Source organism: Convolutriloba macropyga, chromosome 8 (assembly GCF_964194025.1).
Source record: "Convolutriloba macropyga chromosome 8, txConMacr16.3, whole genome shotgun sequence".
In the NCBI taxonomy this organism is placed as follows: Eukaryota; Metazoa; Xenacoelomorpha; order Acoela; family Convolutidae; genus Convolutriloba; species Convolutriloba macropyga.
This window is the reverse complement of record NC_134475.1, coordinates 45,446,934-45,473,426: the sequence shown is the minus strand read 5'-3', so window position 1 is coordinate 45,473,426 and position 26,493 is coordinate 45,446,934. Positions and strand designations below refer to the sequence as shown.

General features: G+C 34.7%; 1 protein-coding gene across 1 annotated transcript in view; it reads left to right on the top strand.

The window, feature by feature from the left end:
- The window catches only part of LOC142345073 (uncharacterized), a 58,019-nt gene that overhangs the window by 19,946 nt on the left and 11,580 nt on the right, over window positions 1–26,493 (top strand). Inside the window, exons 3-5 of the mRNA XM_075397156.1 lie at window positions 1,442–1,781; window positions 10,276–10,420; window positions 11,620–11,945. Coding sequence (XP_075253271.1) covers window positions 1,442–1,781; window positions 10,276–10,420; window positions 11,620–11,945 — 811 coding nt within the window. The remainder of the gene's footprint in view (window positions 1–1,441; window positions 1,782–10,275; window positions 10,421–11,619; window positions 11,946–26,493) is intronic.

Below are 26,493 nucleotides of genomic sequence, written 5' to 3'. Positions count from 1 at the left end.
CCCTGAAGTACAATTCAAAGAATTTTCATTGACTAAACAACATCTAGACCCAGACCGGACTATGAGTGAATTACGAAAACCATTTCTAAAAAAATAGATCAAAAAAATTAAAAAAAAACTGAAAATCAGTGCCATAATGCCGCATGTGAATAAAAAAACACTAGGAAATATGAAAAATTTGGTTCAAACAAAAATCTAGGCCCAGAATGAACTATGAATGGATTGGGAAAACCATTCAGAGAAAAATTCGATCAAAAAGTCGAAAAAAACAGTAAAAATCAATGTGAAGTTGCCGCATGTGAGCAAAAAAGCACTAGCGATAAAGCGAAATTTTGTTCAAACACCGTATTCTCAATCTAAATTTAAATTTAGATTGAAAAAATTCACACCTGAAAACACGCGCTTTTTGCTCTACTTCCTGTTTCGACGTGACCAAAATCACTACTCCAATTTGACTTCAGAAATCATGAAAATGTGTGAACAGATCTTGAAAAAAGACATCGCACCAATACAATTCAAATTCTTTGAATTGTTAATAAAAGGTGCGGATTCTCAAAAAAAGCAGACTTATGAAAAGACTAATCGTGGATCAACAAGAAAAGATCTTGCTCGACTCTAATTGGTTACGAAAAGACTCTAGCTTCACCCATGAAAAGACTTTAGCTGGACTTTAACTACTCGCTGGATCGTATAATTATAGTCAATATTGGCCCCAATAAACTTTTAAGGTCTTTTCATGAGTCGAGGTCGAGACCTGGGTGATTTTTAACAGCACTGATTGACTAGTTTCTCGTAAACTAATTTATTGTCAGTGTAAACTATTTTTTGCCCTTGAGTTAAAGTCCTTTGAGGTGACTCTAAAAGATCTTTAATGTCAAAGAGGAACTTTCAATTCTTCATGACAATCTAATGAAATAGACAACTTTGTTCATTTTTCCAGGATAATTTCAGAATATTTGAATTTTATGGACTTATAATGCAACCCCCATTATCCCACACCGTTTTCGCTTCCTATGTAGGCTATTTATCAGACAGTTCAGCCTCTGATCAGGCCATACAGATCGCGTACACTTGAATCAAGGCTTTGTGTAAGGGTCGGGGTTTACTTTTCTGAGCAATAAACCTTGTAGGTCAAATCAAAGTTGGTCTGTATTGGGTCAGGTGGCGCAATTAGGTTAAAGTCTGCCACCAGGACAGGTATTAGCCAGTTGGACTTGGGACATTGCTGGGAGCACAGACTCGTCAGAATGGTATCGGGCCAAGCTTTGCGTAGTGCGTAAATTAGACAGCGTAAAATATGCGAAAGCAGATGAAGAAATGTTCTGTATTCGCCAAACCAAAGCTTGTACGTGTACTGAATGCGTGACCTCATTCTGGACAGAATGGGATGTGCTTTAGTTTTCGTTGAAGGTTAAAAGGTTCAGTATGTTCTTGTTTTCAGTGCCCTCTTCCGTATCTTCCGGGTTCAGTTTCTACTGGACGGTGCCTTTAGTGAGAGGATGTGACTCAATGGATGCTGTTAACTGTACTAAAATGACATTGAACGAGTTTTCTACAACTGCAGACTCGATCTCTTTGGATTGGATTGTGGCTGAAAATGGAGATGACATTCAATTTGGATCTGACTACCAGATAATGACAGTCATCAATGAGCAACACTCCACTCAATTGGGAGTATTGACAGCCAATCAGATTAGCCGCAGATTGGATAGTGATGTTCGCCATTTTGTGTCTAACAACGGACTAAGCGCGCCAGGAGTTAAATACACATTTGAACTGAAGTTAGTAAGGTTTTACTTCATATCTTTCCGAAATATCACGTATGCTTTTATGTTTCCGGTTGATCTGAATAGAAATTACTTCAGTTTAAATTAGAAATAAATTGTATGATTTATAAAAAAAGATGTGAAATTGTTTTTCATCGCAAAAACATTGCATCTTTCAACTCAATTTCTAAATCTCTTCCTTAAATTTAATGCTAGACCAGATTTAATCCGAATTGGCCCTCTTTCAAGCCAAGTATGATCCGGCCAGAGTCATCTACTTTCACACGACTTTAATCCATTTCAAAAGGAGATGTGTGAGAAAATAAACGTTTATATATTTATATTTAAATTTATCTATTCAAATAAATATTTTTAAGGCGTCTTATGGTAAATACGACACCATAAAAGTAAAGTACAGAATTTTGGAAATTCCTGCTCAGAAACGTTGTTTTGGAATTGCAAGTGGCCCCTTGGACTGTATGTCAGTCAAACTCAAAAATTTTTATGATCGTTGTATGTTTAATAATTTAAGTTTCCATAAAGTCCATACATGGCGTTTTATAAATGGTAAATTTCTTGTATGGTGGTCAACCCGGGAAAGCAAATTTTTCTGAAATTAGCAGTGAATTGCGATTTAAATCTATATTATGCAGTTATCTTCGTTTTTCAGAAAAATAATTAAGATTACAAAATTAAATGCATTCATTACTGGCGGGTTTGGTCTCGATAACGTCAAATGTGTGTGATTTGAGAAATTTTTAGGAAAACAAATTTTAAGCATTTTAAGCGTAATTCTATTTGTATGGATGTGCCAACTTTAGTTCTTTAGTATGCTGCCCGTTGAAGTTGAAGCGCTAGCGAACGTTTCAAAATTCAAAAATTTTCTTATCAGCAACTACCACAGTCATTTCTCGTCTGCTCCAAGACACTTCAAAACAGGCATTCATGGCCTAATAGCAATCTCCAAGAGTGATATCTATTTTTTCGCGATGTAAATATACATTTTTAAGGTATTTGCTCTTTTTGATCTCTGGAAACAATTTATTATGATTAAATTCATCGAATTATTATTTTCAAATTTAAATTATTATTCAAATTCAATACATGCAAATACAGGCAAACTGATGTTCACACGCTCGTCTTCAAACGTGTGCTAGAGTTTCAATTTTAATAACTTGTAAGGATATTTTTGCCTTTTTAGTTAAAAAAATTCAAGATGAACAAATGTCAATTAAATTAGAAGCTGAACTGAACCTAAATTGTCTGATATTGGCAGCAATGAAAACTTGCCTCAATTTGCTCACTCAAAATTGAACGCTAATCTGTTGACAGTTCCTAGAGTTCGATTTTTAAATTTACGATCTATTTAGTACCCTCCAAGTATGACCACCAAGATATGCAACGGTGGTATTCGGAACGAGAATCAACTAGTTTTCATTGAAGGCTCTCTCTGTGGCTGCCACACTGCTCTAAAATCTTTGTTTTTCTTTTCAGCTGAGATAAGCAAATGTCAATTCAATTAGCAGTTGAAATGGACGTGAAATTTCGGACATTGGCGGCAATGAAATCGTTCATCAATTGGTTCATTCGAAATTGAACGCTAACTTTCATCTTTTTCAAGATTTTTCCATAGAATTCAGAGCAAGCTAAAGTTTAAACTTTTTCAGGGCAAAGAATCATATAAAAGATGGATATCTCTATAAATTATATTTGAAAGTGAAAATTAAAATTACTCAAGGCAATCTCTCAATTTTTCATGGCACTGGTTTTATTGACAGTTCCTACAGTTCGATTTTTAAATTTAAGATCTAATTAGTACACTTTGAAGCACCCCTATAGTTCTTTTCAGTTGAAATTTATGCGGTTATCGTTGCAATTAGCAAAGTTGCTTAGTTTTTGGATACAGTAACTTGATAAAACATTATAATTGCTAAGAAAGTTAGTCGTGGTAGCAAAACTCAGCTTAATTTTAAGACTATATTTTGAAGTTCTTTTTGTTGCTGCCACTTCTCCGTGAAGCGTTGAGTAGCAGTAAAAGTATTGTTATAAGTAATATTGTTTAAAAAAAGTATTTATGAGCAGTATTATTAAGTTCAAATTCAAAATACGCAAATACAGGCAAATTGATGTTCATACGTTTGTCTAAAATTTTTCAATCGCCTGCTGGCGATCCAACTTTAGAAAATTGTTTGAATTTCTCTGCTTTTTTGTAATTAAAATTCAAGATAAACAATTTTTCAATCGCTTGCTGGCGCTCCAAATTTAGAAAATCGTTTGGATTTTTCTGCTTTTTTGTAATTAAAATTCAAGATAAACAATTTTTCAATCGCTTGCTGGCTTTCCAACTTTAGAAACTCGTTTGAATTTTTCTGCTTTTTTGTAATCAAAATTCAAGATAAGCAAATGTCAATTGAATTAGAAGTTTAATGGACGTAAACTGTCTGACATTGTCAGCAATGAAAGCCCTCCTCAATTTGCTCACTGAAAAGTGAACGCTAACTCCTGTCTATTTCATAGTATGTCTAGTAAATTTTAATGCAATTGAAGTAATAAACATCTGTTGTATATCTTTATAATTTAAATTTGAAAATGAAATTTAAAAATTTGTAAAAATCTCTTGTTTCTAAGCTTTTGAGTGACCGACTTCATTGCAATTTCTTGGCGTTCCATTTTTAAGATTTTTTCTAGTACCCATTGGAGTGACCCATTAAATTTTTTCAGTGAAAAATCTGTTGACAGTTCCTAGAGTTCGATTTTTAAATTTAAGGTCTATTTAGTACCCTTTGAAGCGGCCCTATAGTTCTTTTCAGTTAAAATTTATGCGGCTCTCGTTGCAATTACCAAATTTGCTTAGTTTGGGGATACAGTAAATTGATAAAACATTATAACTGCTTAGAATGTTAGCCGTGGTAGCGAAACTCAGCTTCGTTTTAACACTATATTTTGAAGTTCTTTTTGTTGCTGCAGCTTCTCCGTAAATTGTTGAGTAGCAGTAAAAGTGTTTTGTTATAAGTAATACTGTTTAAAGCGGTTTTAATAAGCAGTTTTATTAAGCTCAAATTCAAAATACGCAAATACAGAAAAGTTGTTGTTCATACGTTCGTCTACAATTTTTCAATCGCTTGCTGGCGTTCTAACTTTAGAAACTCGTTTCGATTTTTCTGCTTGTTCGTAATTAAAATTCAATATAAGCAAATGTCAATTGAATTAGAAGTTTAATGGACGTAAATTGTCTGGCATTGTCAGCAATAAAAGCCTTCCTCAATTTGCTCACTGAAAAGTGAACGCTAACTCCTATCTATTTCATAGTATGTTTAGTAAATTTTTAATGCAAGTGAAGTAATAAACACCTGTTGTATATCTTTATAATTTATATTTAAAAATGAAAATTAAAAGTTTGAAAAATCTCTGGTTTCTAAGTTTTTAAGTGACTGATTTCATTGCAATTTCTTGGCGTTCCATTTTTAAGTTTAAGATTTTTTCTAGTACCAATTGAAGTGACCCATTAAAATTTTTCAGTGAAATTTTTTTTCAATTCTCGTTGCGGTTACCAAAGTTGCTTAACTTACTAATACAATAACTTGCTATAACATTACAAATGTTATGAACAATAACCGTGGTGGCAAAATTGATCTTAGATTTAGGACCTTATCTTTGGACACTGTTGGTTGCTGCCACTTCTCAATGAAGTTTCAGTAGCAGTAAGAGTACGCTAACCACATACATTATGACCCAAGATATGCAACGGTGGTATTCGGAACGAGAATCAACTAGTTTTCATTGAAGGCTCTCTCTGTGGCTGCCACACTGCTCTAAAATCTTTATTTTTTTTTCAGCTGAGATAAGCAAATGTCAATTCAATTAGCAGTTGAAATGGACGTGAAATTTCGGACATTAGCAGCAATGAAATCGTTCATCAATTGGTTCATTCGAAATTGAACGCTAACTTTCATCTTTTTCAAGATTTTTCCTTAGAATTCAGAGCAGGCTAAAGTTTAAACTTTTTCAGGGCAAAAAATCATAAAAAAGATGGATATCTCTATAAATTATATTTGAAAGTGAAAATAAAAATTACTCAAGGCAATCTCTCAATTTTTCATGGCACTTGTTTTATTGGCAGTTCCTACAGTTCGATTTTTAAATTTAAGGTCTAAATAGTAAACTTTGAAGCAACCCCTATAGATCTTTTCAGTGAAATTTTTATGCAACTCTTGTTGCAAATACTAAAGTGGCTTAACTTATGGATACAATAACTTGATAAAACATTTTAAATGCTAAGAAATTTTGCCGTGGTGGTCAAAACACTGCTTATGTTTAAGATTATAATTTGAAATTTTTTGTTGCTGCCACTTCTCAGAGAAGCGTTGAGTAGCAGTAAATGTATTATGATAAGTAATCTTGGTTAAAAACAGTATTAATATTTTTAAGTTCAAATTTAAAATACGCAAATACATGCAATCTGATGTTCATACCTTTCTGCTTTTTTGCAATTCAAGGTAAGCAAATGTCAATTGAATTAGAAGTCTAATGGACGTAAACTGTCGGACGTAAGCCTGCCTCAATTTGCTCATTGAGAAATTTTTCTGTAAAATATTTATTCAGTTTTCGTTGCCATTACCAAAGTTACTTAACTTACGGATACAATAAATTGCTAAAACGTTACAAATGCTTTGAAAAATTGCCGTGGTGGCAAAACTCTGCTTAGGGTTAAGACCTTATTTTTGGCCTTTGTTTGTTGCTGCCACTTCTCAGTGAAGTTTTTAGTAGCAGCAAAAGTACGCCAACGACATATATAATGACCTAAGATATGCAACGGTGGTAGTCGGAACGAGGTTCATTTAGTTTCAATTGAGGACCCTCTCTGCGGCATAAAATCTCCTATAAAATTTTTGTTTTTTTTCCAGCAAAGCTTTTTGGAACATGTATCTACTGTTTTCCGGTTAATACGCTATTTCTTATGTCTGATTTTTCTAGTGTAGATACGATTTGCCCTTAAAATTTCCTTAATTTTTCAAATTAAGTTATTTTCGTGTTACTCAGAAAATGAGGATATTTTGTATCTAAAATTTGTATCAATGACAAAACAACACCAAAATCGTCTCGTATCGTTGTCATTCTATCAATTTTCATTGTTGGTTGGAGGTTCAAAAAAATTGTTCTTTGCATTGATAATTAGATTAGAACGATTTGAAAGCATTCTTGCTTCAAAATGATTCATTTGTTCTGAAAAATATCACTTGCCACTTATACACGCTAAAACTTTTGTACATAGCTTAAAAAAGAATTTTTTTCACATAATTTGTTTTCGCTGTTCAATTTGTTTTTGATAGTTGCTATAGGGGCGAGATCAAGTTACATAAAAAAATTTTGACATAATCAATTATTTAAAATTAGATAAATAAAAAACGTGGTGAATCAATTATATAGTATAAAAGAAACTGTTTCTGATCTGAAACTATGTATGGCAGACAATGAGGAAAAAAATTGACATAAATTATTGCAGCAGAAGATGAAAAAACGGCTGAAAAACGATTGCATAAATCTGAAAACTTTTCTTGAGGGAATTTTTTTACCCATGCCTGTAATGCTGCAGAAAAATTAGCAGCTAATCGAATTATTCCTGTCCTTGCTAAAGCACTTCTAAAAACGAATAGATTATATTTTGATCTGACAACTTTTCTGAACTAACGCAGATTAAACTGGAACTTGTTCCTCAATCTGCAGAAAGACACCCTTTCAAAAATGATATTCCAATTCGCTTACTGGTTGGTCTTGTATGCAGTTTAACGCGCACTTTTTGTCTGACTTGTTAAATTTTTTTTTGCACACAGCTTAACAAAACAAGACGGCTCGTGCGGAACAGTGTCCAGCACAGAATATTCCAACATACGTCTCAAGATTGTCAAAGAAATTTTATTTGTTTTGAGAAGATAAAACTTTTCATCTATCAGTTGGAAATAATAAACTTGAATCTATTTGCCTTGGGCAAACTTGATTACAGCATTCCTTAATATGAAAACTGAAAAATCACAACCCGCATTTTGATTTTAACAGATATTAAACCAAAGCCATTGTCATTTGTTGTAGAATATAAAACAGCTTCTCAATATGTTGAATTTCACAAACAAAAATTAATTGCAAAATAAATTTATCTAAAACAACCTAGATAGTAATTTGCAAAAGGAAATTTGCAAAAAGTTTATATGCTAGAGGTAACAAACAAATATGTGAATGATTTCTCCGAACTAGTTTCTGTTTTTTTGAAACGAGGCGTAAGAAATTGAAGTCAAAACCAATTAGTTATACTGAAGATGGTGTTCAAAACGTTTCTCAAGAATTTTTTTTAGAATATCAAGAAATCATCACATCACAAAAGGATTCCGAAATGAAATGCTTATTGTCTGGCTTTGGATTTTTAAATAAGAACTCATTTTCAAGTGGTTTTCAAAAGTTCCTCATTTGGTAATTTTCTAAATGTGATTACACAAAACAAAGGCAACAAAAAGTCAGTTTTCTCAAAATTTAAATGACATAATGATAGAAATTATGAAACAATTTTTTTCTTCACAGTCTTGTGACTGCACTACTCGCACTAAAATACTGAAAATTATTGTTTTTTAAATGCTTCACGTTGGTTGATTCTGTTTGATTGTTCAGTCAATTATGAGTCAACAGGAGGAAATTTTTTTAAAAAACAAAAAAATTAAATGCTGAGAAGACTGCTGAAGTGTTGATAAAAATAACACTTCTTCGTTTAGTGCTCAACTGACTTTGTTTTCAGTTCTTCCTTCAGTTACAACATTCATTATGCAATAAAATTGACTGATGATTTTCTGTCGAATTATTTATTAATTTAGGGAGTTGATCCTGGCTAGATTTTGAAACAATTAAAAAAATTGCTTACTTATTTATAAATTATCTACTATTCATATTAAATGCAGTAAAAACATAAGAACAAATCATATTGAACTTCGAATAAACCAAGCTGCTGATCAAAACCAGAGAATTTCATTAGCGCAAGCATCAAAGTCAATATAAGTCTGAAGTCGGTTAGTTAAAAAAAGAAAACGTCTTTCTATTATCTTTTCCCAAATGGTTTCTTTTGCTGTGGTAATGTCTTTGATTGTCATTTAAAGGTCCAATTCCGTTATTTTAAGTAATAAAAATTGTTAAAATGCTGGCGTATTACAAGGAAGAGTTGTTAGAAAGTACATCAAAAATTTGAGCATTGATTTTCAAGTAGATAGGGTTTTCAACTTTCTTAAACAATATTCTTGTTTGGAGTTTTTCATTTAAAAGCAAATTATACTGCAGTTTTTTAAAAACGTTGTTCGTTTTTGATTCTGATGCCCAAGCGGAATCCAAACAAAAGCTTAAATTCAAAGGTCACCAGACGCATCGGGAACAATCAAGAGAATAAAGAATCAAAGAATAACCGTTTTATGTCTCACCAAACTTTGTTTTTTGTTTTGCTCGTCTGAAATATCCCATATTTGATCAACTATGTGAAGCATCAATCGAATCAAGTTTCAAATGAAATACCTCGGGGATTGGGTTCTCTAAGGTCTACGAATTGATGTTTCTTTTTCTAAGAGGCGAAAGCCAAAAGTGAAAATGAAAAATTGAATATTGAAAAAATTTCGGCCTGGTATACTTATTTCTCCATTTTGAAAAAACGTTGGCACAATAACTGTGCTGCTCTTTAATTTTGCCGGCTCACAATTGTTTGTGTTGACATTTATTCTCGCTTATGCTTTGCGGTGAAGATTTTTGGTCAAATGAAAATCTTTTTTTTTTTCAGTAAAATTGAACTAACATTACTAAAAGTTGCAATTAGCACGCTAGTTTGAGGTCTCAAGCCTCAGATTAAGCTGTTTATGTGAATACTGTTTTGGCAGTGGTATTACATTAATGCACATAATTGATAGATGTTTCCGCCAAGTAAAGATTTGTGCCAAGAACAGAAAGTTTGCATCGCGTATCTTAAGAAATGCTGGTTCTGGGAAACCAAAACGCACTCCTAATCAGAGAATGATATAAATATTTCTATAGTTTTTTTTGAAGTAGTCCACTAGTTGCAATGAGCGATAGATTTAGGTGAGGCACATTCATTTACAGATTAAGAATATGATAACTGGGATAAAATGAGCTGTTATGATTATCGATCTTACTTCAAGCGAACTAAGCGTCACAATTGGAGCCGTTTAAACATCCTTTAAAAAATTGTATGACACTTGTATGATTACCAGGAAATCATACAAATCATATATGACCTTGTGCGATTACCGGGGATCATATATGACCTTGTATGATTACCGGGATTTTTGTATGATGAGCAACCCGGGATATTCTTTATCTGCAATTTGTCAATTGAAAGATACAATGTTTTTTCGTTTTTCGATTCAGTGATCTTGTTCACTTTTACCCCATGATCTTGTTCACATTATTTGAAAAACATTTATATTCCTCATGTGGACAATTACATAAAGATTTTACGTATTGATTGTAGCCATTATTTCAACAACAAGACTGCTCAGTTCCCTTTGAATGCGTCTGAGTCAACATATCCAAGTGAAGTGACTGAAGTAGAACAATCGAGAGTGATCACAGAGCACACAGTCAATTTCACCTTCACTTTCAAAGGATCAGCTCAGGTTTACTTTTAGCAATCACTCCTAGAATTTTCAAAATATCAGAGCTCAAAAAGGTCGAAAAATCACTCGGTAGTTTTCATAGGCCAAAGATTATTGTCATTGTGACTACCCAACCGGAATAAGTTTTAAGACCGGGGACTCGGGGTCACTAACTGGGGGTACAGACCGACGACCCGAGGAAAAGTTTTAAGGTTCAACTCGAACAGACTAAGAAAACCTTGGCCCAGATGGGACAGGCCGGGCCGAGGAAATTCGCCAAAATTATGTGAGATTATATTAAGATCAACGCTAAATTCAACACAAAATTAGAAAGATCTACGCTAAATTCAACTGCAAAATTATCTAAGATCAACTCTAAATTATGTAAGATAAGCGGTAGCTAGCGTTGACTAGTCGGGAAAATCACCGCAATTTTCTTACACAATTTTGCGCTGAATGCGTCGAATTTAGAGACATAAATTCAACGCATTCAGCGCAAAATTGTGTAAGAAAACTGCGGTGTTTTTCCCGACTAGTCAACGCTAGCTACCACTAATCTTACATAATTTAGAGTAGATCTTAGATAATTTTGCAGCTGAATTTAGCGTTGATCTTACAAAAAATTAACGCTTAGCCCTATATGTATGGGTGTCGATCCACTGCCCTGATGCTTACTTCTCGCCTCTTCTACAACTGTGCCACAGAACCTTTCGTCTGTTGAGAACCGCACTCTATAGATCGGGCTTCAACATCACTTTGCACATTATTTTGGCGATTATAGGCGTAGATCTTACATAATTTTGCTCACATACTTTTGCAAAACTATGCAAGATCTAAGCTAAAATGAACGCAAAGTTCGGTAAGATGGGCGGTGAATGCGTTGAGTTTATGTTGTAAGATCTACGCCCAAGTGTACCCTCTAGTGAACCTCGGTCCGAGAGAGCATAGGTCAAATATCATGAAGACCAAACTCAGGGAGAACAAACAAACTTTGAAAACCTTGTCTGAATGAGGGTTTTCTTGGGACTAGATAAAGAAAAGTAAGTTAGTGCCCTATCTAGTTCCTCTTCTGCCCCGCTCTCCCGATTAATAGGTATGTTGCAGAGCCCACTTCTCGTGTGGTTTACTTTATAAAATAACGTTCTGTATGACAATTCATAGTTATAACTGGGGGTTATAAACGGTTTTGAGGGGTCATTATAGGTCAAAGACTTTCACAGGTCATCGATATTTGGACTGTGCCCAATGAGGGATCTTGTCCATGTCAGTTCGACCCAATTGGAGTGACGTCATACTTGATAGAGGGACTGGAGGCTGGCAGAGAGTACACTCACTACATGCAACTGACTTCTGCTTATGGCAAGAAGGGAGCAGTGACGTCATTTGTTCAGTCCATGTTCAATGACGTCGTCACTAATTCTTCCGACGCCACAGAGAACAGCCTACTACTGGATATCACTTTTGAGTCTGGGCTGGGAAATATGATCAAATTTGGACTAAAAGGAGAGCAGGGATTCATCGAAAGAGAATATTTCTACGATTTTCAGTAAGCGCTTGTCTTCTTTTCCTGACGCTTAGATTACGCTCCCAAGATGCTCTGAAAGTTTAAGTTTAACCCCATTGACTGCCCACTGCAGCCTAAAAGGTGTAAGAGTTTTTTCTTCATCTTTCTTCATCTTCTTTGATAAGAAAAATTCGACCCAGAGCTTGCTCGCATGACATCCACGCCAAGTCCACGCAAAGATCTTGTGTGGCTTTTCAGGTGATTTCAAGTTCCGAGAAAAAGAATGCTGGGTTTGAAAAATTAAGTTTTGTTAGATTTGTAATGGGCTTCATAAACGAGAACAATTGAAATTTTAGAAACTATCTTTGTAGTACAAGAAAAAATTTTAAATCACACACACATACACATACACACATACACACTCATACACACATACACACACACGCAAAAATACACACACCTACACACACATACATACACACATACACACTTACGCACACATAAACACACACGGACACACACGCACACACACATACATACACACACATACATACTTACACACACACACATACACACACACGCACACACACACACACACACACATATATATATATACGTACACACATACACACCTACAAACACACATAAACACACACACACACGCACACACGCACATACACACATGCACACTTACACCCACACATACACACACGCACACACACACACATATATATATATATATATATATATATATATATATATATATATACATAGACACCTACAAACACACAAAAACACACTCACACACGCACACACGTACATACACACATACACACTTACATACACACACACACACACATGTGCATATATAAATTTACACTTATATATATATATATATATATATATATATATATATATATATATATATATATATATATATATATATATATATGTAATAAAATTGGTACAACGAAGACTATTGCAGGGCTCTTGCAAGAGTTTCGTAACTTGACAACTGCCTTAAGGTTTTACGAATTGTGATACCCACTTTGAATGTTTGGTAGTAAGTGTAGTAATTTTTTTTATAAAAGTGAATTCACTTTACATGAAGCAAGCTGCGTTAAATGCTCTATTTGAGGCTTTATGTTGTATAAGTAGAAAACTTCTTGACACAAGATTTAACTGTACAACTACATCTTGAGTTGGAAAATGGAAAAAATGATATTTTTTTGTAATATAATTGAACAAAAACTCAAAAATTATATTTTCAGCGGCGTGAACATAATTAAAGCGCAATTGAGATGTATATCACAGGCCAATCCTTTGTAACAATAACAACTGAACTAAGCATAACAGACTTTGAACCATTTTAAATAATTGATTGAAAAACAAATTTGTGGTGAGAATAATGAATTTGAACAAATGAGAAGAAATTCAGGAAAGCAGATATAATTCTAATTATAAAGAAAAAAATAATAAAATGATTGATAAATAAATAACATCTAAAAACCAATCCTTCTCATGAAAACAACAGGAAACTGACGACTCCCTTTGCTGATCTTCTTTTTTCTTTAATCTTGCAATTTTTTATTTTTTCAAATTATTTTGTTTTTTTTTTTAAAAAAGAAACAAAATTGTTTGAAAAAATCAATAAATGCATGAACAAAGAGAAAAGAAGATCAGCGAAGGGAGTTTTAAACAAATGTCTGGACAAAAACAGAGAAATTTTTTCAGCGGCGTGATATTAAAATACAGTGAAAAATTAACTTGGTACAACAGAAAATGAACTAATCTGGCATCTCAAGGGACTTAGAGAACAACCATTGTTGTTGAAAAGTTCCGGCCAAAAATTGTGGCTCCAGAAATTTTTTTGACACAAATGTGATATTCAGGTGAAACCATTTCCTCATTTTATAGATTTGAACTTCAATTTTATATTAATTTTGTACTAAATTTATATGTTAACTTCCTTCTTTTGTGTTTCCTTTAGTTAATCATATTTAGTGTTTCAAAGTGTTTTTATCAAATTTTTCAAGCATTTTTCATTTTTTTTGAGTAATTGTCAACTGCGGAAGTCGCACTTTAATTTGTTCATTAGTCTTAATTTTGTTCATAATTTTGTTCATCTTCTTCGCTCCATTTGAACTGACTGTAGTTCAATTCTTCTTATTTGATCCTATTTCGTGCCATTCACTTTTAATTCAAATTTCAGCTCAATAGCTTAGCTCAATAGATGCTGAATTAAAAAAACTACTTGCTAGTTTTGTTGAGTCCTTGTCTACTGCGGAAGTCGCAACTTAATTTAATCATCTAAACATAAGTTCGGATACACTTTTGTTCCTCTTCAAAGTGAACTGACCCCAGTTCATTTCTTCTGATTTAATCAAATTTCATACCGTTCAATTTTAATTCAAAGTTCAGTGTTCTCAAATTCTCTTCATATCAGCGATGTCAAAAACTTAGCTCCAAGCTAAACAATTGTCAGTAAATTGATATGCAAATTGCAGTCAATTGTAGTTTCTTGGTTTCGCCCCGCCAATTCAAGCTAACACTCAAAATAAAACCGAATTAAATTCAGAAACAAAAAATTGGCCTCGCTGGTAATGACTTGGCGCAGTCAGCACACAGAGATTCACGAAAAATGCCCCTCCCTATCGAAAGTCTTTTGGAGCGGCCCCCCACAAGATGGGAAAAAGGAAGATCCAACTGAAATAGGCCAACCTAGGGCGCGAAAAGATTGCACTTGACACCCTTCTCGGAGAGAAACCAATACAAGTTAATCTACAAAAGAGCCCATTTTTGAAGAACCAAACCAAAACCCTGCAAAGCAACCTGAACCAGACCGGTAAATTAGAAAGAGTCAACCTAAATCTCAGTGGGCGGTAAAATCACGAAAAATGTCTAAGCAGGTATTCTTTTTGGTAAACGATCATGGACTATGTGTTACCAGAAATGAGTTTCGCTCCTATATTTGAGCATAGGAACTGAAAGCAGAAAAATCCTAACAAAAAAATCTTCGTCATGAGAAAATTTACAACCTCGCAAGCCCGCGAATGTGGGTTATGATCGAACATTCCTTCATTGGTCCCGGAACAAAACTTTCGATAGGTATATTTTAGTTTCAGGAGAGCAGAAAAGGGGCAAAACAAAAGAACAATTCCTTACAATTCTAATACAGTTGGCTGAAAATTGTGACTTTGAATGCCACTGTGTAAACGAGGCGAGAGATGTTTCCTTTACAAATATGTCCGATACTGATGTACAACGCGAGCTCTTAAGAGATACAGTGGAGTCCGAACGAGCCTTAAGTGTTGCAATAAACATGAAATTAAACCAACAAAACTTTGTGGCCAACAAGTAACAGAGCGTAAACGTGATACAACAACAACCGCAACTTTGCAGAGCGAGTACTGCACAAATTTAACGCGGACGAAAACGAGAAGGAATGCAATCTGTTCTTGGTAACAATTTTTTTGGTAAGAAATACCATCATTATCGATTGAAGAATCATTTAGCCAAAGTATGTCGCAAAAGTTTTAATGAACTCAAAACAAATGCAACCAATAATCTCAGAACTATTGTAAAGAAAGAATAAAACATAACAGACAGTAAATAGCATCAAAAACTATAATGAGAATTATGTGTCAAATTACAATTCATTCAACAATTATTATGTTGCAATGACGAATATACAATTGTAATTACTCCTGTGGGTTTAAATTTGATCATCGGAGACTCTGAGTGTTCCCGTCTGCTAAATTTGGCATCGGTTGTCCAATTTAACTTGTCGTTGGCAAAACAAATTATGTACAAATGTGAGAATGCAAAGGAGACTGAGAAAATGATCATTGAATCAAAAACATTGTCAAATGAAACAGTTGGTACGCTCGGAAGCTTGTAAGCGCCACTTGAATATAAATAATGGACCATCGAAAAAACGAATTTTGTCGAAGTAGCAGACGGCCATTGTGCGATTCTCAGAAGTGACATGGATGAGCATGAGGTTATTACAAAAACCATTATCACCAAATAAATTTTTAATCGCGTTAATGATCTTTGTCCGATTAGGAAAAAATATAGTAGAAGAACTCTCAGGCCTCATAACTCATACAGTACCGAATATCAAAAATTCACGTTGTCAAGTTGAAATTCCTCCATAACCATAGAGTGCGTCGTTAGAAAAGACGAAAAGGATCAATTCATCTCAAACCCAACTTCAAAGTTGAACCATTAGCGAAAAAACATATAGACAAACTTTCCAGTTCTTTGCATCAAAAATTTGCACTTCCATTCGCGGTTACTGTTAGAAAAGATCCATCGATAAAATTGGCTGTTGATTCGAAAATTTTAATAAATCAATCCATAAAACAATTATCAAATGCCAAACATTTACTCATTTTTTCAGACAAACTCTCAGACTCGTAGCCCTAACTCCATCAAAAATAGTGCCTATTTTATAGCGGTAGTTTTGTAGAACGCATACAGCCAACTAAGTTTGTACCCCGATGAAGCCTGCCATTGTATCTGCAATGTTGTAAGCGTAGATATGATAGGCAAAGCGGTTCAAAACAGGGTTCTAGAGATTAACAGACATGCCTGCTGAGTTTCATAAAGCTCATGTTTTTACCCTAAATGGACTGGGTCATTCCTTCTGTTTTCTGGACAATATCTTAATAATTGGCAAAGGAAACCACAATGATCATATGTGAATTGTAAAAAAAAAGATTTAAAGGATTGGATGAGGAAAACGTTTGAATCCACCTGAGAGGATGCCATTTAAACAAAAAATCAAATGTTTTTGGCAAAAAAATTCCATCGACAGGTATGGCACCATTTAATAATAAAGTAGAAGCAATACAAGTACTCCATTCATCAACAATTTTAAAAAAGATACGATCATTCTGAAGATCAGTACACAATCTTACAGAAATTTTAGCAAACTCATTGCAAGTGTGCAACCCACTTAGACCCATTATGTCGAAAAACGTAAAAGTTGAATGGACTGAAAACCGAAAAAAATTTCAGTAAATAAAAAAAAAGATCGCAAAGAATACAAAAAAATGACATTTCAATTCTGAGTTGGAAATGCGCATCAAATTTCAAGCGTATCGTCAAAAATAAAGAGCGGCATTGGAGCAACTAATTGAGGAATGCTGGAAAAACAAGCCAAATCGCGTTTTGATTTCCTAATAATTTTGAAGAGGGCTAAACTTTATTCGGATTTATTCGGACGACTGTCTGTGGTCGTCACGGATTACTGAGCATTTTTGTCAAATTTGCGTAAACTGAGGTCAAGTAAATCCTATGGCAAAAGAAATTTTATACAATTTTTTGAATGCAAAATGGTCTGAACAATTGATCACTGAAAAAACAACATTATCATACGAAACAGTTGATTCGCTCGGATGCTTGAAGACGCCACATAAATATAATGATTGGATTGTCGAAAAAGCAAAATTTGTCGAAGTAGCAGACGGTCGCTGCAAAATTCTCGGAAGAGACCTTTTTGATAAGCTAAGAATTGGCATCACACAACAACCATTTTCACAACGTCATTTTAATTGTGTTAATAACCAAAGTCCAATTAGGAAAAAATTAGCAGAAGAACTCCCAGGCTTCAAAAATAGTACCGAAAAATAAAAAAATTGCGTTTTTAAATCGGAATTTTACAAAACCATGGAGCGCATCGTTCGAAAACACAAAAAGTATCAATTAATTTCCAACTCAACGTCAACGTTGTTTTTTGAAAAATATTAGCAGAAGGACATATGAGCAAACTTTCCAGTTGTTTGGATCAAAATTTGTATCTCCATTCGTAATTTCTGTTAAAAAATATCATTCGATATATTGGCTGTAGATTCGGAAATTTTCAATAAATCAATCCTTAAATACAAATATCAAATGCCAAAGATCGGTCCATTATTGCAGACAAACTCTCAGACTTTTAGATCTAACGCCCTTAACGATACGGCTTATTTTATAGTACCAGTATGCATAAGATCGATTTCCAGTACGCATAATGCCAACTATGTTTGCACTACGATACGGCCTGCCATTGTAACTTTAACGTTTCAAGTTGAGATATTTGTAAAAAAAGTGTCTCAAAAAAATCAGATGACGAAGACCTTCGAATCCAACTGAGAAAATGTGACTTTGCAAAACAACAAACCAAACGTTTGGGCCAAAAATTTACATCAACTGACGTGATACCATTTAATAATAAAGTAGAAGCAACTCAACACTCAATTCAAAAGAATTTTTTAAAAAAATACGATTATTCTTAGGACCAGTACGTCATTTTTCAGATTTCATACCAAATTTGTTGGAAGTGTGCCACCCACTCAGACCCCTGACGACAAAAAACGTAATATAAGAATGGCCTGAAAACCAAAAACAACATTCCCAACAAAAAGATACGATCGCAAAAACTACGGAAAATTGACATTTCAATTCTGATTTGGAATCGGGCATCAAATGGGACGTGCAATCTCATAGATTAGGAGCTGCATTACAGCAACCAATTCACGAATGCTACCAAGCAGGCCCACTCCAGATTCAATTACCCAATAATATTAATGAGCGCTATAGTGTAAGCGAATTAGAGCTAATAATTGTCAATTGGTCTGTTGAATAATTTATGTATTATTTATTCAGATAACCATTTGTGGTTATCACGGACCATCGAGCATTTTTGTCATAGGTCGCAAACATATGTCATTGTTGCACGAACATAGGTCAAGTTAATCGTATAAAAGTAGATTAACAAGTTGGATCAATCAACTGCTGCCATTTAATTTTACAAAAGATTATATCCCACAAATGGGATTAGTAGACTACATAACCAGAAAACAAGACGCTGCCAAATTTTTAATTTTTGATCTGCAATTTATTGTATCTCAATTAGGTGCAATAAAATGCAGCGCCAAACGCTTTTTACTTAGCAAGAAAGGTAATCCTGATTTCTCAGCGCAAAATCACCATCAAGATGAGGCAGATCTAAATAAACCGAACTATGACACAATTAGTGAGAAATTCGCAGCGCAAAAAGTAGCGGCAAATAATAAAAACCCAACTGACGTTAGTAGCCCTAAGGAGAATACTTCAAACTCCCTTGCAACACAAAATAGCGGCAACCTCAAATTTACAAACCGCTTTTTGCCAAATTCGCTCATCTAAAAACAGTTGCACACTATTCAACGAAAAAATCAAATGGCAATTCGTTTTCTTTCTGTGCTGAAAATATCTAACTCTGACGAAGAAACTAAGAACGGATGTAAAAAAATCCAATAGGCCAAGTAAAGTTCACTTCTTGAATGAGACTGGATCTTTGTCTTGCCAATGGGATCAAGTCACCGAAATTGATGACGACAGCGTTAATGATACAGCATCTACTACCGATCTCTATGATGATGCTTTCAAAATTGCCCTCTCAGAAATATTCACAAAATCCCGGTTAACAAGTCTCACCTACAAGTACACTGTTTTAAGGAAAATGCGGGATTGACTCGTAGCCCTAACTCCATCAAAAATAGTGCCTATTTTATAGCGGTAGTTTTGTAGAACGCATACAGCCAACTAAGTTTGTACCCCGATGAAGCCTGCCATTGTATCTGCAATGTTGTAAGCGTAGATATGATAGGCAAAGCGGTTCAAAACAGGGTTCTAGAGATTAACAGACATGCCTGCTGAGTTTCATAAAGCTCATGTTTTTACCCTAAATGGACTGGGTCATTCCTTCTGTTCTCTGGACAATATCTTAATAATTGGCAAAGGAAACCACAATGATCATATGTGAATTGTAAAAAAAAGATTTAAAGGATTGGATGAGGAAAACGTTTGAATCCACCTGAGAGGATGCCATTTAAACAAAAAATCAAATGTTTTTGGCAAAAAAATTCCATCGACAGGTATGGCACCATTTAATAATAAAGTAGAAGCAATACAAGTACTCCATTCATCAACAATTTTAAAAAAGATACGATCATTCTGAAGATCAGTACACAATCTTACAGAAATTTTAGCAAACTCATTGCAAGTGTGCAACCCACTTAGACCCATTATGTCGAAAAACGTAAAAGTTGAATGGACTGAAAACCGAAAAAAATTTCAGTAAATAAAAAAAAAGATCGCAAAGAATACAAAAAAATGACATTTCAATTCTGAGTTGGAAATGCGCATCAAATTTGAAGCGTATCGTCAAAAATAAAGAGCGGCATTGGAGCAACTAATTGAGGAATGCTGGAAAAACAAGCCAAATCGCGTTTTGATTTCCTAATAATTTTGAAGAGGGCTAAACTTTATTCGGATTTATTCGGACGATTGTCTGTGGTCGTCACGGATTACTGAGCATTTTTGTCAAATTTGCGTAAACATAGGTCAAGTAAATCCTATGGCAAAAGAAATTTTATACAATTTTTTGAATGCAAAATGGTCTGAACACTTGATCACTGAAAAAATAACATTATCATACGAAACAGTTGATTCGCTCGGATGCTTGAAGACGCCACATAAATAAAATGATTGGATTGTCGAAAAAGCAAAATTTGTCGAAGTAACAGACGGTCGCTGCAAAATTCTCGGAAGAGACCTTTTTGATAAGCTAAGAATTGGCATCACACAACAACCATTATCACAACGTAATTTTAATTGTGTTAATAACCAAAGTCCAATTAGGAAAAATTTAGCAAAAGAACTCCCAGGCTTCAAAAATAGTACCGAAAAATTGCGTTTTTAAATCGGAATTTCACAAAAACCATTGAGCGCATCGTTAGAAAACACAAAAATATCAATTAATTTCCAACTCAACGTCAACGTTGAACTATAAAAAATATTAGCAGAAGGACATATAAGCAAACTTTCCAGTTGTTTGGATCAAAATTTGTGTCTCCATTCGTAATTTCTGTTAAAAAATATCATTCGATATATTGGCTGTTGATTCGGAAATTTTCAATAAATCAATCCTTAAATACAAATATCAAATGCCACAGATTGGTCCATTATTGCAGACAAACTCTCAGACTTTTAGATCTAACGCCCTTAACGATACGGCTTATTTTTTAGTATCAGTATGCATAAGATCGATTTCCAGTACGCATAATGCCAACTATATTTGCACCACGATACGGCCTGCCATTGTAATTTTAACGTTTCAAGTTGAGATATTTGTAAAAAAAGTGTCTCAAAAAAATCAGATGACGAAGACCTTTGAATCCAACTGAGAAAATGTAACTTTGCAAAACAACAAACCAAATGTTTGGGCCAAAAATTTACATCAACTGACGTGATACCATTTAATAATAAAGTAGAAGCAACTCAACACTCAATTCAAAAGAATTTTTTTTAAAAAATACGATTATTCTTAGGATCAGTACGTCATTTTTCAGATTTCATACCAAATTTGTTGGAAGTGTGTCACCCACTCAGACCCCTGACGACAAAAAACGTAATATAAGAATGGACTGAAAACCAAAAACAACATTCCCAACAAAAAGATACGATCGCAAAAACTACGGAAAATTGACATTTCAATTCTGATTTGGAATCGGGCATCAAATGGGACGTGCAATCTCATAGATTAGGAGCTGCATTACAGCAACAAATTCACGAATGCTACCAAGCAGGCCCACTCCAGATTCAATTACCCAATGATATTAATGAGCGCTATAGTGTAAGCGAATTAGAGCTAATAATTGTCAATTGGTCTGTTGAATAATTTATGTATTATTTATTCAGATAACCATTTGTGGTTATCACGGACCATCGAGCATTCTTGTCATAGGTCGCAAACATATGTCATTGTTGCACGAACATAGGTCAAGTTAATCGTATAAAAGTAGATTAACAAGTTGGATCAATCAACTGCTGCCATTTAATTTTACAAAAGATTATATCCCACAAATGGGATTAGTAGACTACATAACCAGAGAACAAGACGCTGCCAAATTTTTAATTTTTGATCTGCAATTTATTGTATCTCAATTAGGTGCAATAAAATGCAGCGCAAAACGCTTTTTACTTAGCAAGAAGGGTAATCCTGATTTCTCAGCGCAAAATCACCATCAAGATGAGGCGGATCTAAATAAACCGAACTATGACACAATTAGTGAGAAATTCGCAGCGCAAAAAGTAGCGGCAAATAATAAAAACCCAACTGACGTTAGTAGCCCTAAGGAGAATACTTCAAACTCCCTTGCAACACAAAATAGTGGCAACCTCAAATTTACAAACCGCTTTTTGCCAAATTCGCTCATCTAAAACAGTTGCACACTATTCAACAAAAAAATCAAATGGCAATTCATTTTCTTTCAGTGCTGAAAATATCTAACTCTGACGAAGAAACTAAGAACGGATGTAAAAAAATCCAATAGGCCAAGTAAAGTTCACTTCTTGAATGAGACTGGATCTTTGTCTTGCCAATGGGATCAAGTCACCGAAATTGATGACGACAGCGTTAATGATACAGCATCTACTACCGATCTCTATGATGATGCTTTCAAAATTGCCCTCTCAGAAATATTCACAAAATCCCCGTTAACAAGTCTCACCTACAAGTACACTGTTTTAAGGAAAATGCGGGATTGCATACTAACACAGAATGAAGAACGTTGCAAGCAGATCCACGCTTTTATCCGCAGCTTTTTTGAGAGATCTGCATCTCAAATCTGGCTGTGGATATGTAGACAATCGAATTGCCATTCCGAACTCTATCAATGATGCGTATGTTGAGCTGATTCACGCAAACCCACAGGAAACTGGGGCATGACTGATATGGACGTGCTTGATTTTTGGACATATATGCCCGGCGGTTTCGTTGCCAAAACAACAAAGCGGAATCCCTGCAAGTAAAAGAGTAAAAACTATAGGTTTTCTAAATATCCTACTGCAAAATGTTTCAAAAGTGCCAACGCTAAAAATTTTCATCAGCTTATAAACTACACAGTTATAATCTTTTCCAAGGCGTACAATGTTCAAAAAGATTAGACCAGAGCAAGACGCCAAATCGCCAGCAGATAGAGACATTTTGTAAGAATATAATATAGAGTTAATAGAGGCGCCAATACAAGATCACAGAGCTGTTGGACTAGTGGAACGGCTAATGCAAACTTAAAAACGCCGTATATTTTGTAGTGTTAAAGAGAAAGACAGAGAAAACATTTGAAAGCATACATTTGAAAGCATATGGCAATTCAATAACGTTTCAATTAAAAATTTGCCGTCACAAAAACATCAACATCTTCGAAATATGAGATCATTTTGAAAGAAATCTTAATAAAACCCTAAGTAACATACGTACATTGCCAGGTTTTGAAAACGTAAGTTATAAACACATTTTGGATAAATATTTAGATCTCGAAAAACTAACCTGGAACAAGTTTATATCCGAGGATAAGGCGATATAGTAGAAAGAAGCGACGTGGAACTGGAACATAACCTCGCTAAAAAGACACAGATTGCAGATGGACGAAAAGAAAGTGATCTGCTATACAAATCCTGTGTAATCAAGCACCTAATAATTGACATGGCAATTCTACGAAAAGAAATTTTACTGGCACTGAAATTGGGCGAGAAATCGTCAAAACAAAAAGTCAAAAAAAGTTCTTCATTTACTCTATGTGTTGTTAGCAGCAGTATCCACAGTGGTCAAAACAAAAGACCACTTGTCAGTAATTAAAATGCGGGAAAGGTGGAGGTAACGATAAAGATATAGCAAAATTTGGAACAAAGGAGTAAAGAAGTACAGCAGGGGTCGTTTATGCACAACGAATACTAACAACGCTAACAGCAATGTCCACAGAAGCAAATTATCGAAACGCCCGCAAATGAATCACCAATAAAATTAGAGAGTTGTGTCAAAATCCAAAGCAAAAGGATGATGCAAGCTACGTGTTATCTGTATACTCAAACGTAATTCAGCCATTGAAGGTGAAAATGCAGCAAACAATGCCAGAAAAGCCAAATCACGCGCTGCAGATGACTAAAAATGCTCCCCAAACAGTCCCAGAACACCCGAAAAGTATGGAACGTAAACAGAGACACGATTCAGATAAACAACAGTCAAATAGACAGCGTTCATCACTTTCAATAACAGAGTCTTAGGAATCAAATGAATCAACCCAAAAGCCCCCACCCCCCAACTGTAACACCATCTATATCGTCATCAGAATGAATATCACGAAAAATTTGGAGACAATTCATTAAACAAAAGCAGAAGAAGAAAGAGTTTTTTTAGGAAGCAGACAAAGAACGGCACCGTAAAATGCACCAACTTCTGATATCGAACTAACCATGGGAAAGTTCTCCCCCACACAGCCCTATCTGGTTGCATATTATGTCTCGCTCAATAATCAGAAAACTAAAATGAGTGCTCGAGGGGCAAAAAACACATCAGAATCTGAGAGCTTTTATTGAAACTTTGAAAAAAAGAACGCCGATTTTCTTATAACACTGAACTACTTGCTAGTTTTGGTGAGTCTTTGTCTACTGCGGAAGTCACACCTTAATTTATTCATCTAAACTCGGTTACACTTTCGTTCATCTTCAACATGAACTGACTTTACTTCATTTCTTCTGATTTAATCCCATTTCATACCGTTTACTTTTAATTCAAAATTCAGTATTCTCAAATTCTCTTCGTATCAGCGAAGCCAAAAACTTAGCTCCAAGCTGAACAATTGTCAATAAATTTTTAGGCAATTTACAGTAATTGTAGTCACTTGATTTCGCTCAGCCAGTTCAAGCTAAAGTTTGCAATAAAACCCAATCAAATTGGGAAACAAAGTAGGACGTGATTTCTGACCGCTAAATCAGTCTACTAAAGTTAAACAACAAATCCAGAATTTCGCTGAGTGGAACGGGAATTCAGTACATCGGGCTTGTTGGTAATGAAATGACGCATTAAGTACACAGAGAGTCTCGAAAAACGCTCCTCTCTATTGAGCTTTTCTTGAAGCGGCCGACCTCAATTGCATTGACACCTTTCTGAAAGAGAAACCCAAACCAGTTAATCTACCAAAAGAGCCCAATTATGAGCCAATCGAAAACCCTACAGACCAATCTGAATGAGACCGTCAAATAAAATCAGTCAACTCAAATCGCAATGGGATATAAAATGCGGAAAAATGATCCAGAGAAGATTTTTTTTGTTGAACAACCACAGACGATGTGTGGTCAGAAATGTGCTTCGCTCCTATGTTTGAATACAGGAACTGAGGGCAGTCGAATCCTGACGAAATGTTTTCCACATCAACAAATCTACAACCTCACTACACGACGACTACGAGAAATGATCGAAGATTCTTTTATTTGTCCCGTTTTTATCTAATCTAAAATTCGTCGATACTTTTGTTATTCTTCATCGCGAACTGACTTGAATTCATTACTTTTGATTCAATCCAATTTCATTCAGTTCATTCTTATTTCAGAAATCGGTAATCACAAATTGTCTTCAAATTAGCGAGGTGAGCTCAATCCAAGATAAACAATTGTCAGTAAACTGATACGCAATTTACTGTAAATTGTAGTCACTTGATTTCGCTCCGCCTATTCAAGCTAAATTTTGCAATCAAATCGATTTAAATTTTGCAATCAAATCGATTTTGAGTACACCGCAAAATCAGTGTACTAAAGTTAATTAACAATACCAGAATTTCGTCACGCAAATTCGGAATTCAATACATCTGCCTGGCTGGTAATGACAAACTAATCGCCGTCTTCACGTGAGGCCAGGTTCTCTAAGAAAAGCTCTTTAAAACACATATACCTAATGATAATTTGCAGTCAATTTTTTCTCCCTTCTTCTACTGCTCTGAAAATGTTTTTGAACGAAAACTGTTACTTCTTTCACTGCTTTTGAACGAACAACTGAACATTGTTATGTTAAGTTTAGTGTTCACTAAATCGAGTGTCTAATTTACTTTTAATCAAAAATATGTCATTCATTGTTAAATAATATCTTGCCGGAGAAGAAATAGGTTTTTAGCTAGTAAACAGTATAGATTTGGTAGGTAGGTTTGTAGGTAGGTAGGTAGTGTAAACAGTAGGTTTGGTTTCTCTTTTCTGCTACCTCGACGTGATTTACTTGTTAAAATTGTATGTAAATCCATGGTACGAAAACTGAATTTTCCCGGGTCGAGGTATAATCAGAAAGATATGTAAGATAAGCGGTGAAAAGTTGTTTTTTTCACCACAAATTTCGTGCATAATCTTGCGGTGAACTGAAATGCGGTGAAATTATGTATTTTCAGCGCTCGATTAAGCGGTGAACTTACAGAAACTCACCACGTTTCAACACTTACTACAAATTACCGGCCTTACGCGGGTTCGAATTTCTCAACTCCTGCATGTCAGGCATACAAGTAATGCCATATACTAAAGGTAGCAGAATTTATGTAGTTTCACCGCATTCACTGCTTATCTCACATATTTTGTACACTTCTTTCCAAGCGGTGAATTTATGTAATTTCACCACTAAATTCAGCAGTGGAATTATGTAATATCAACGCTATCAGGTGATAAATTTTCTTTGCAGCGCATTCAACGCCTGATTTATTTTATTTCACCACATTCACCGCTTATCTTGCATAGTTTTCCG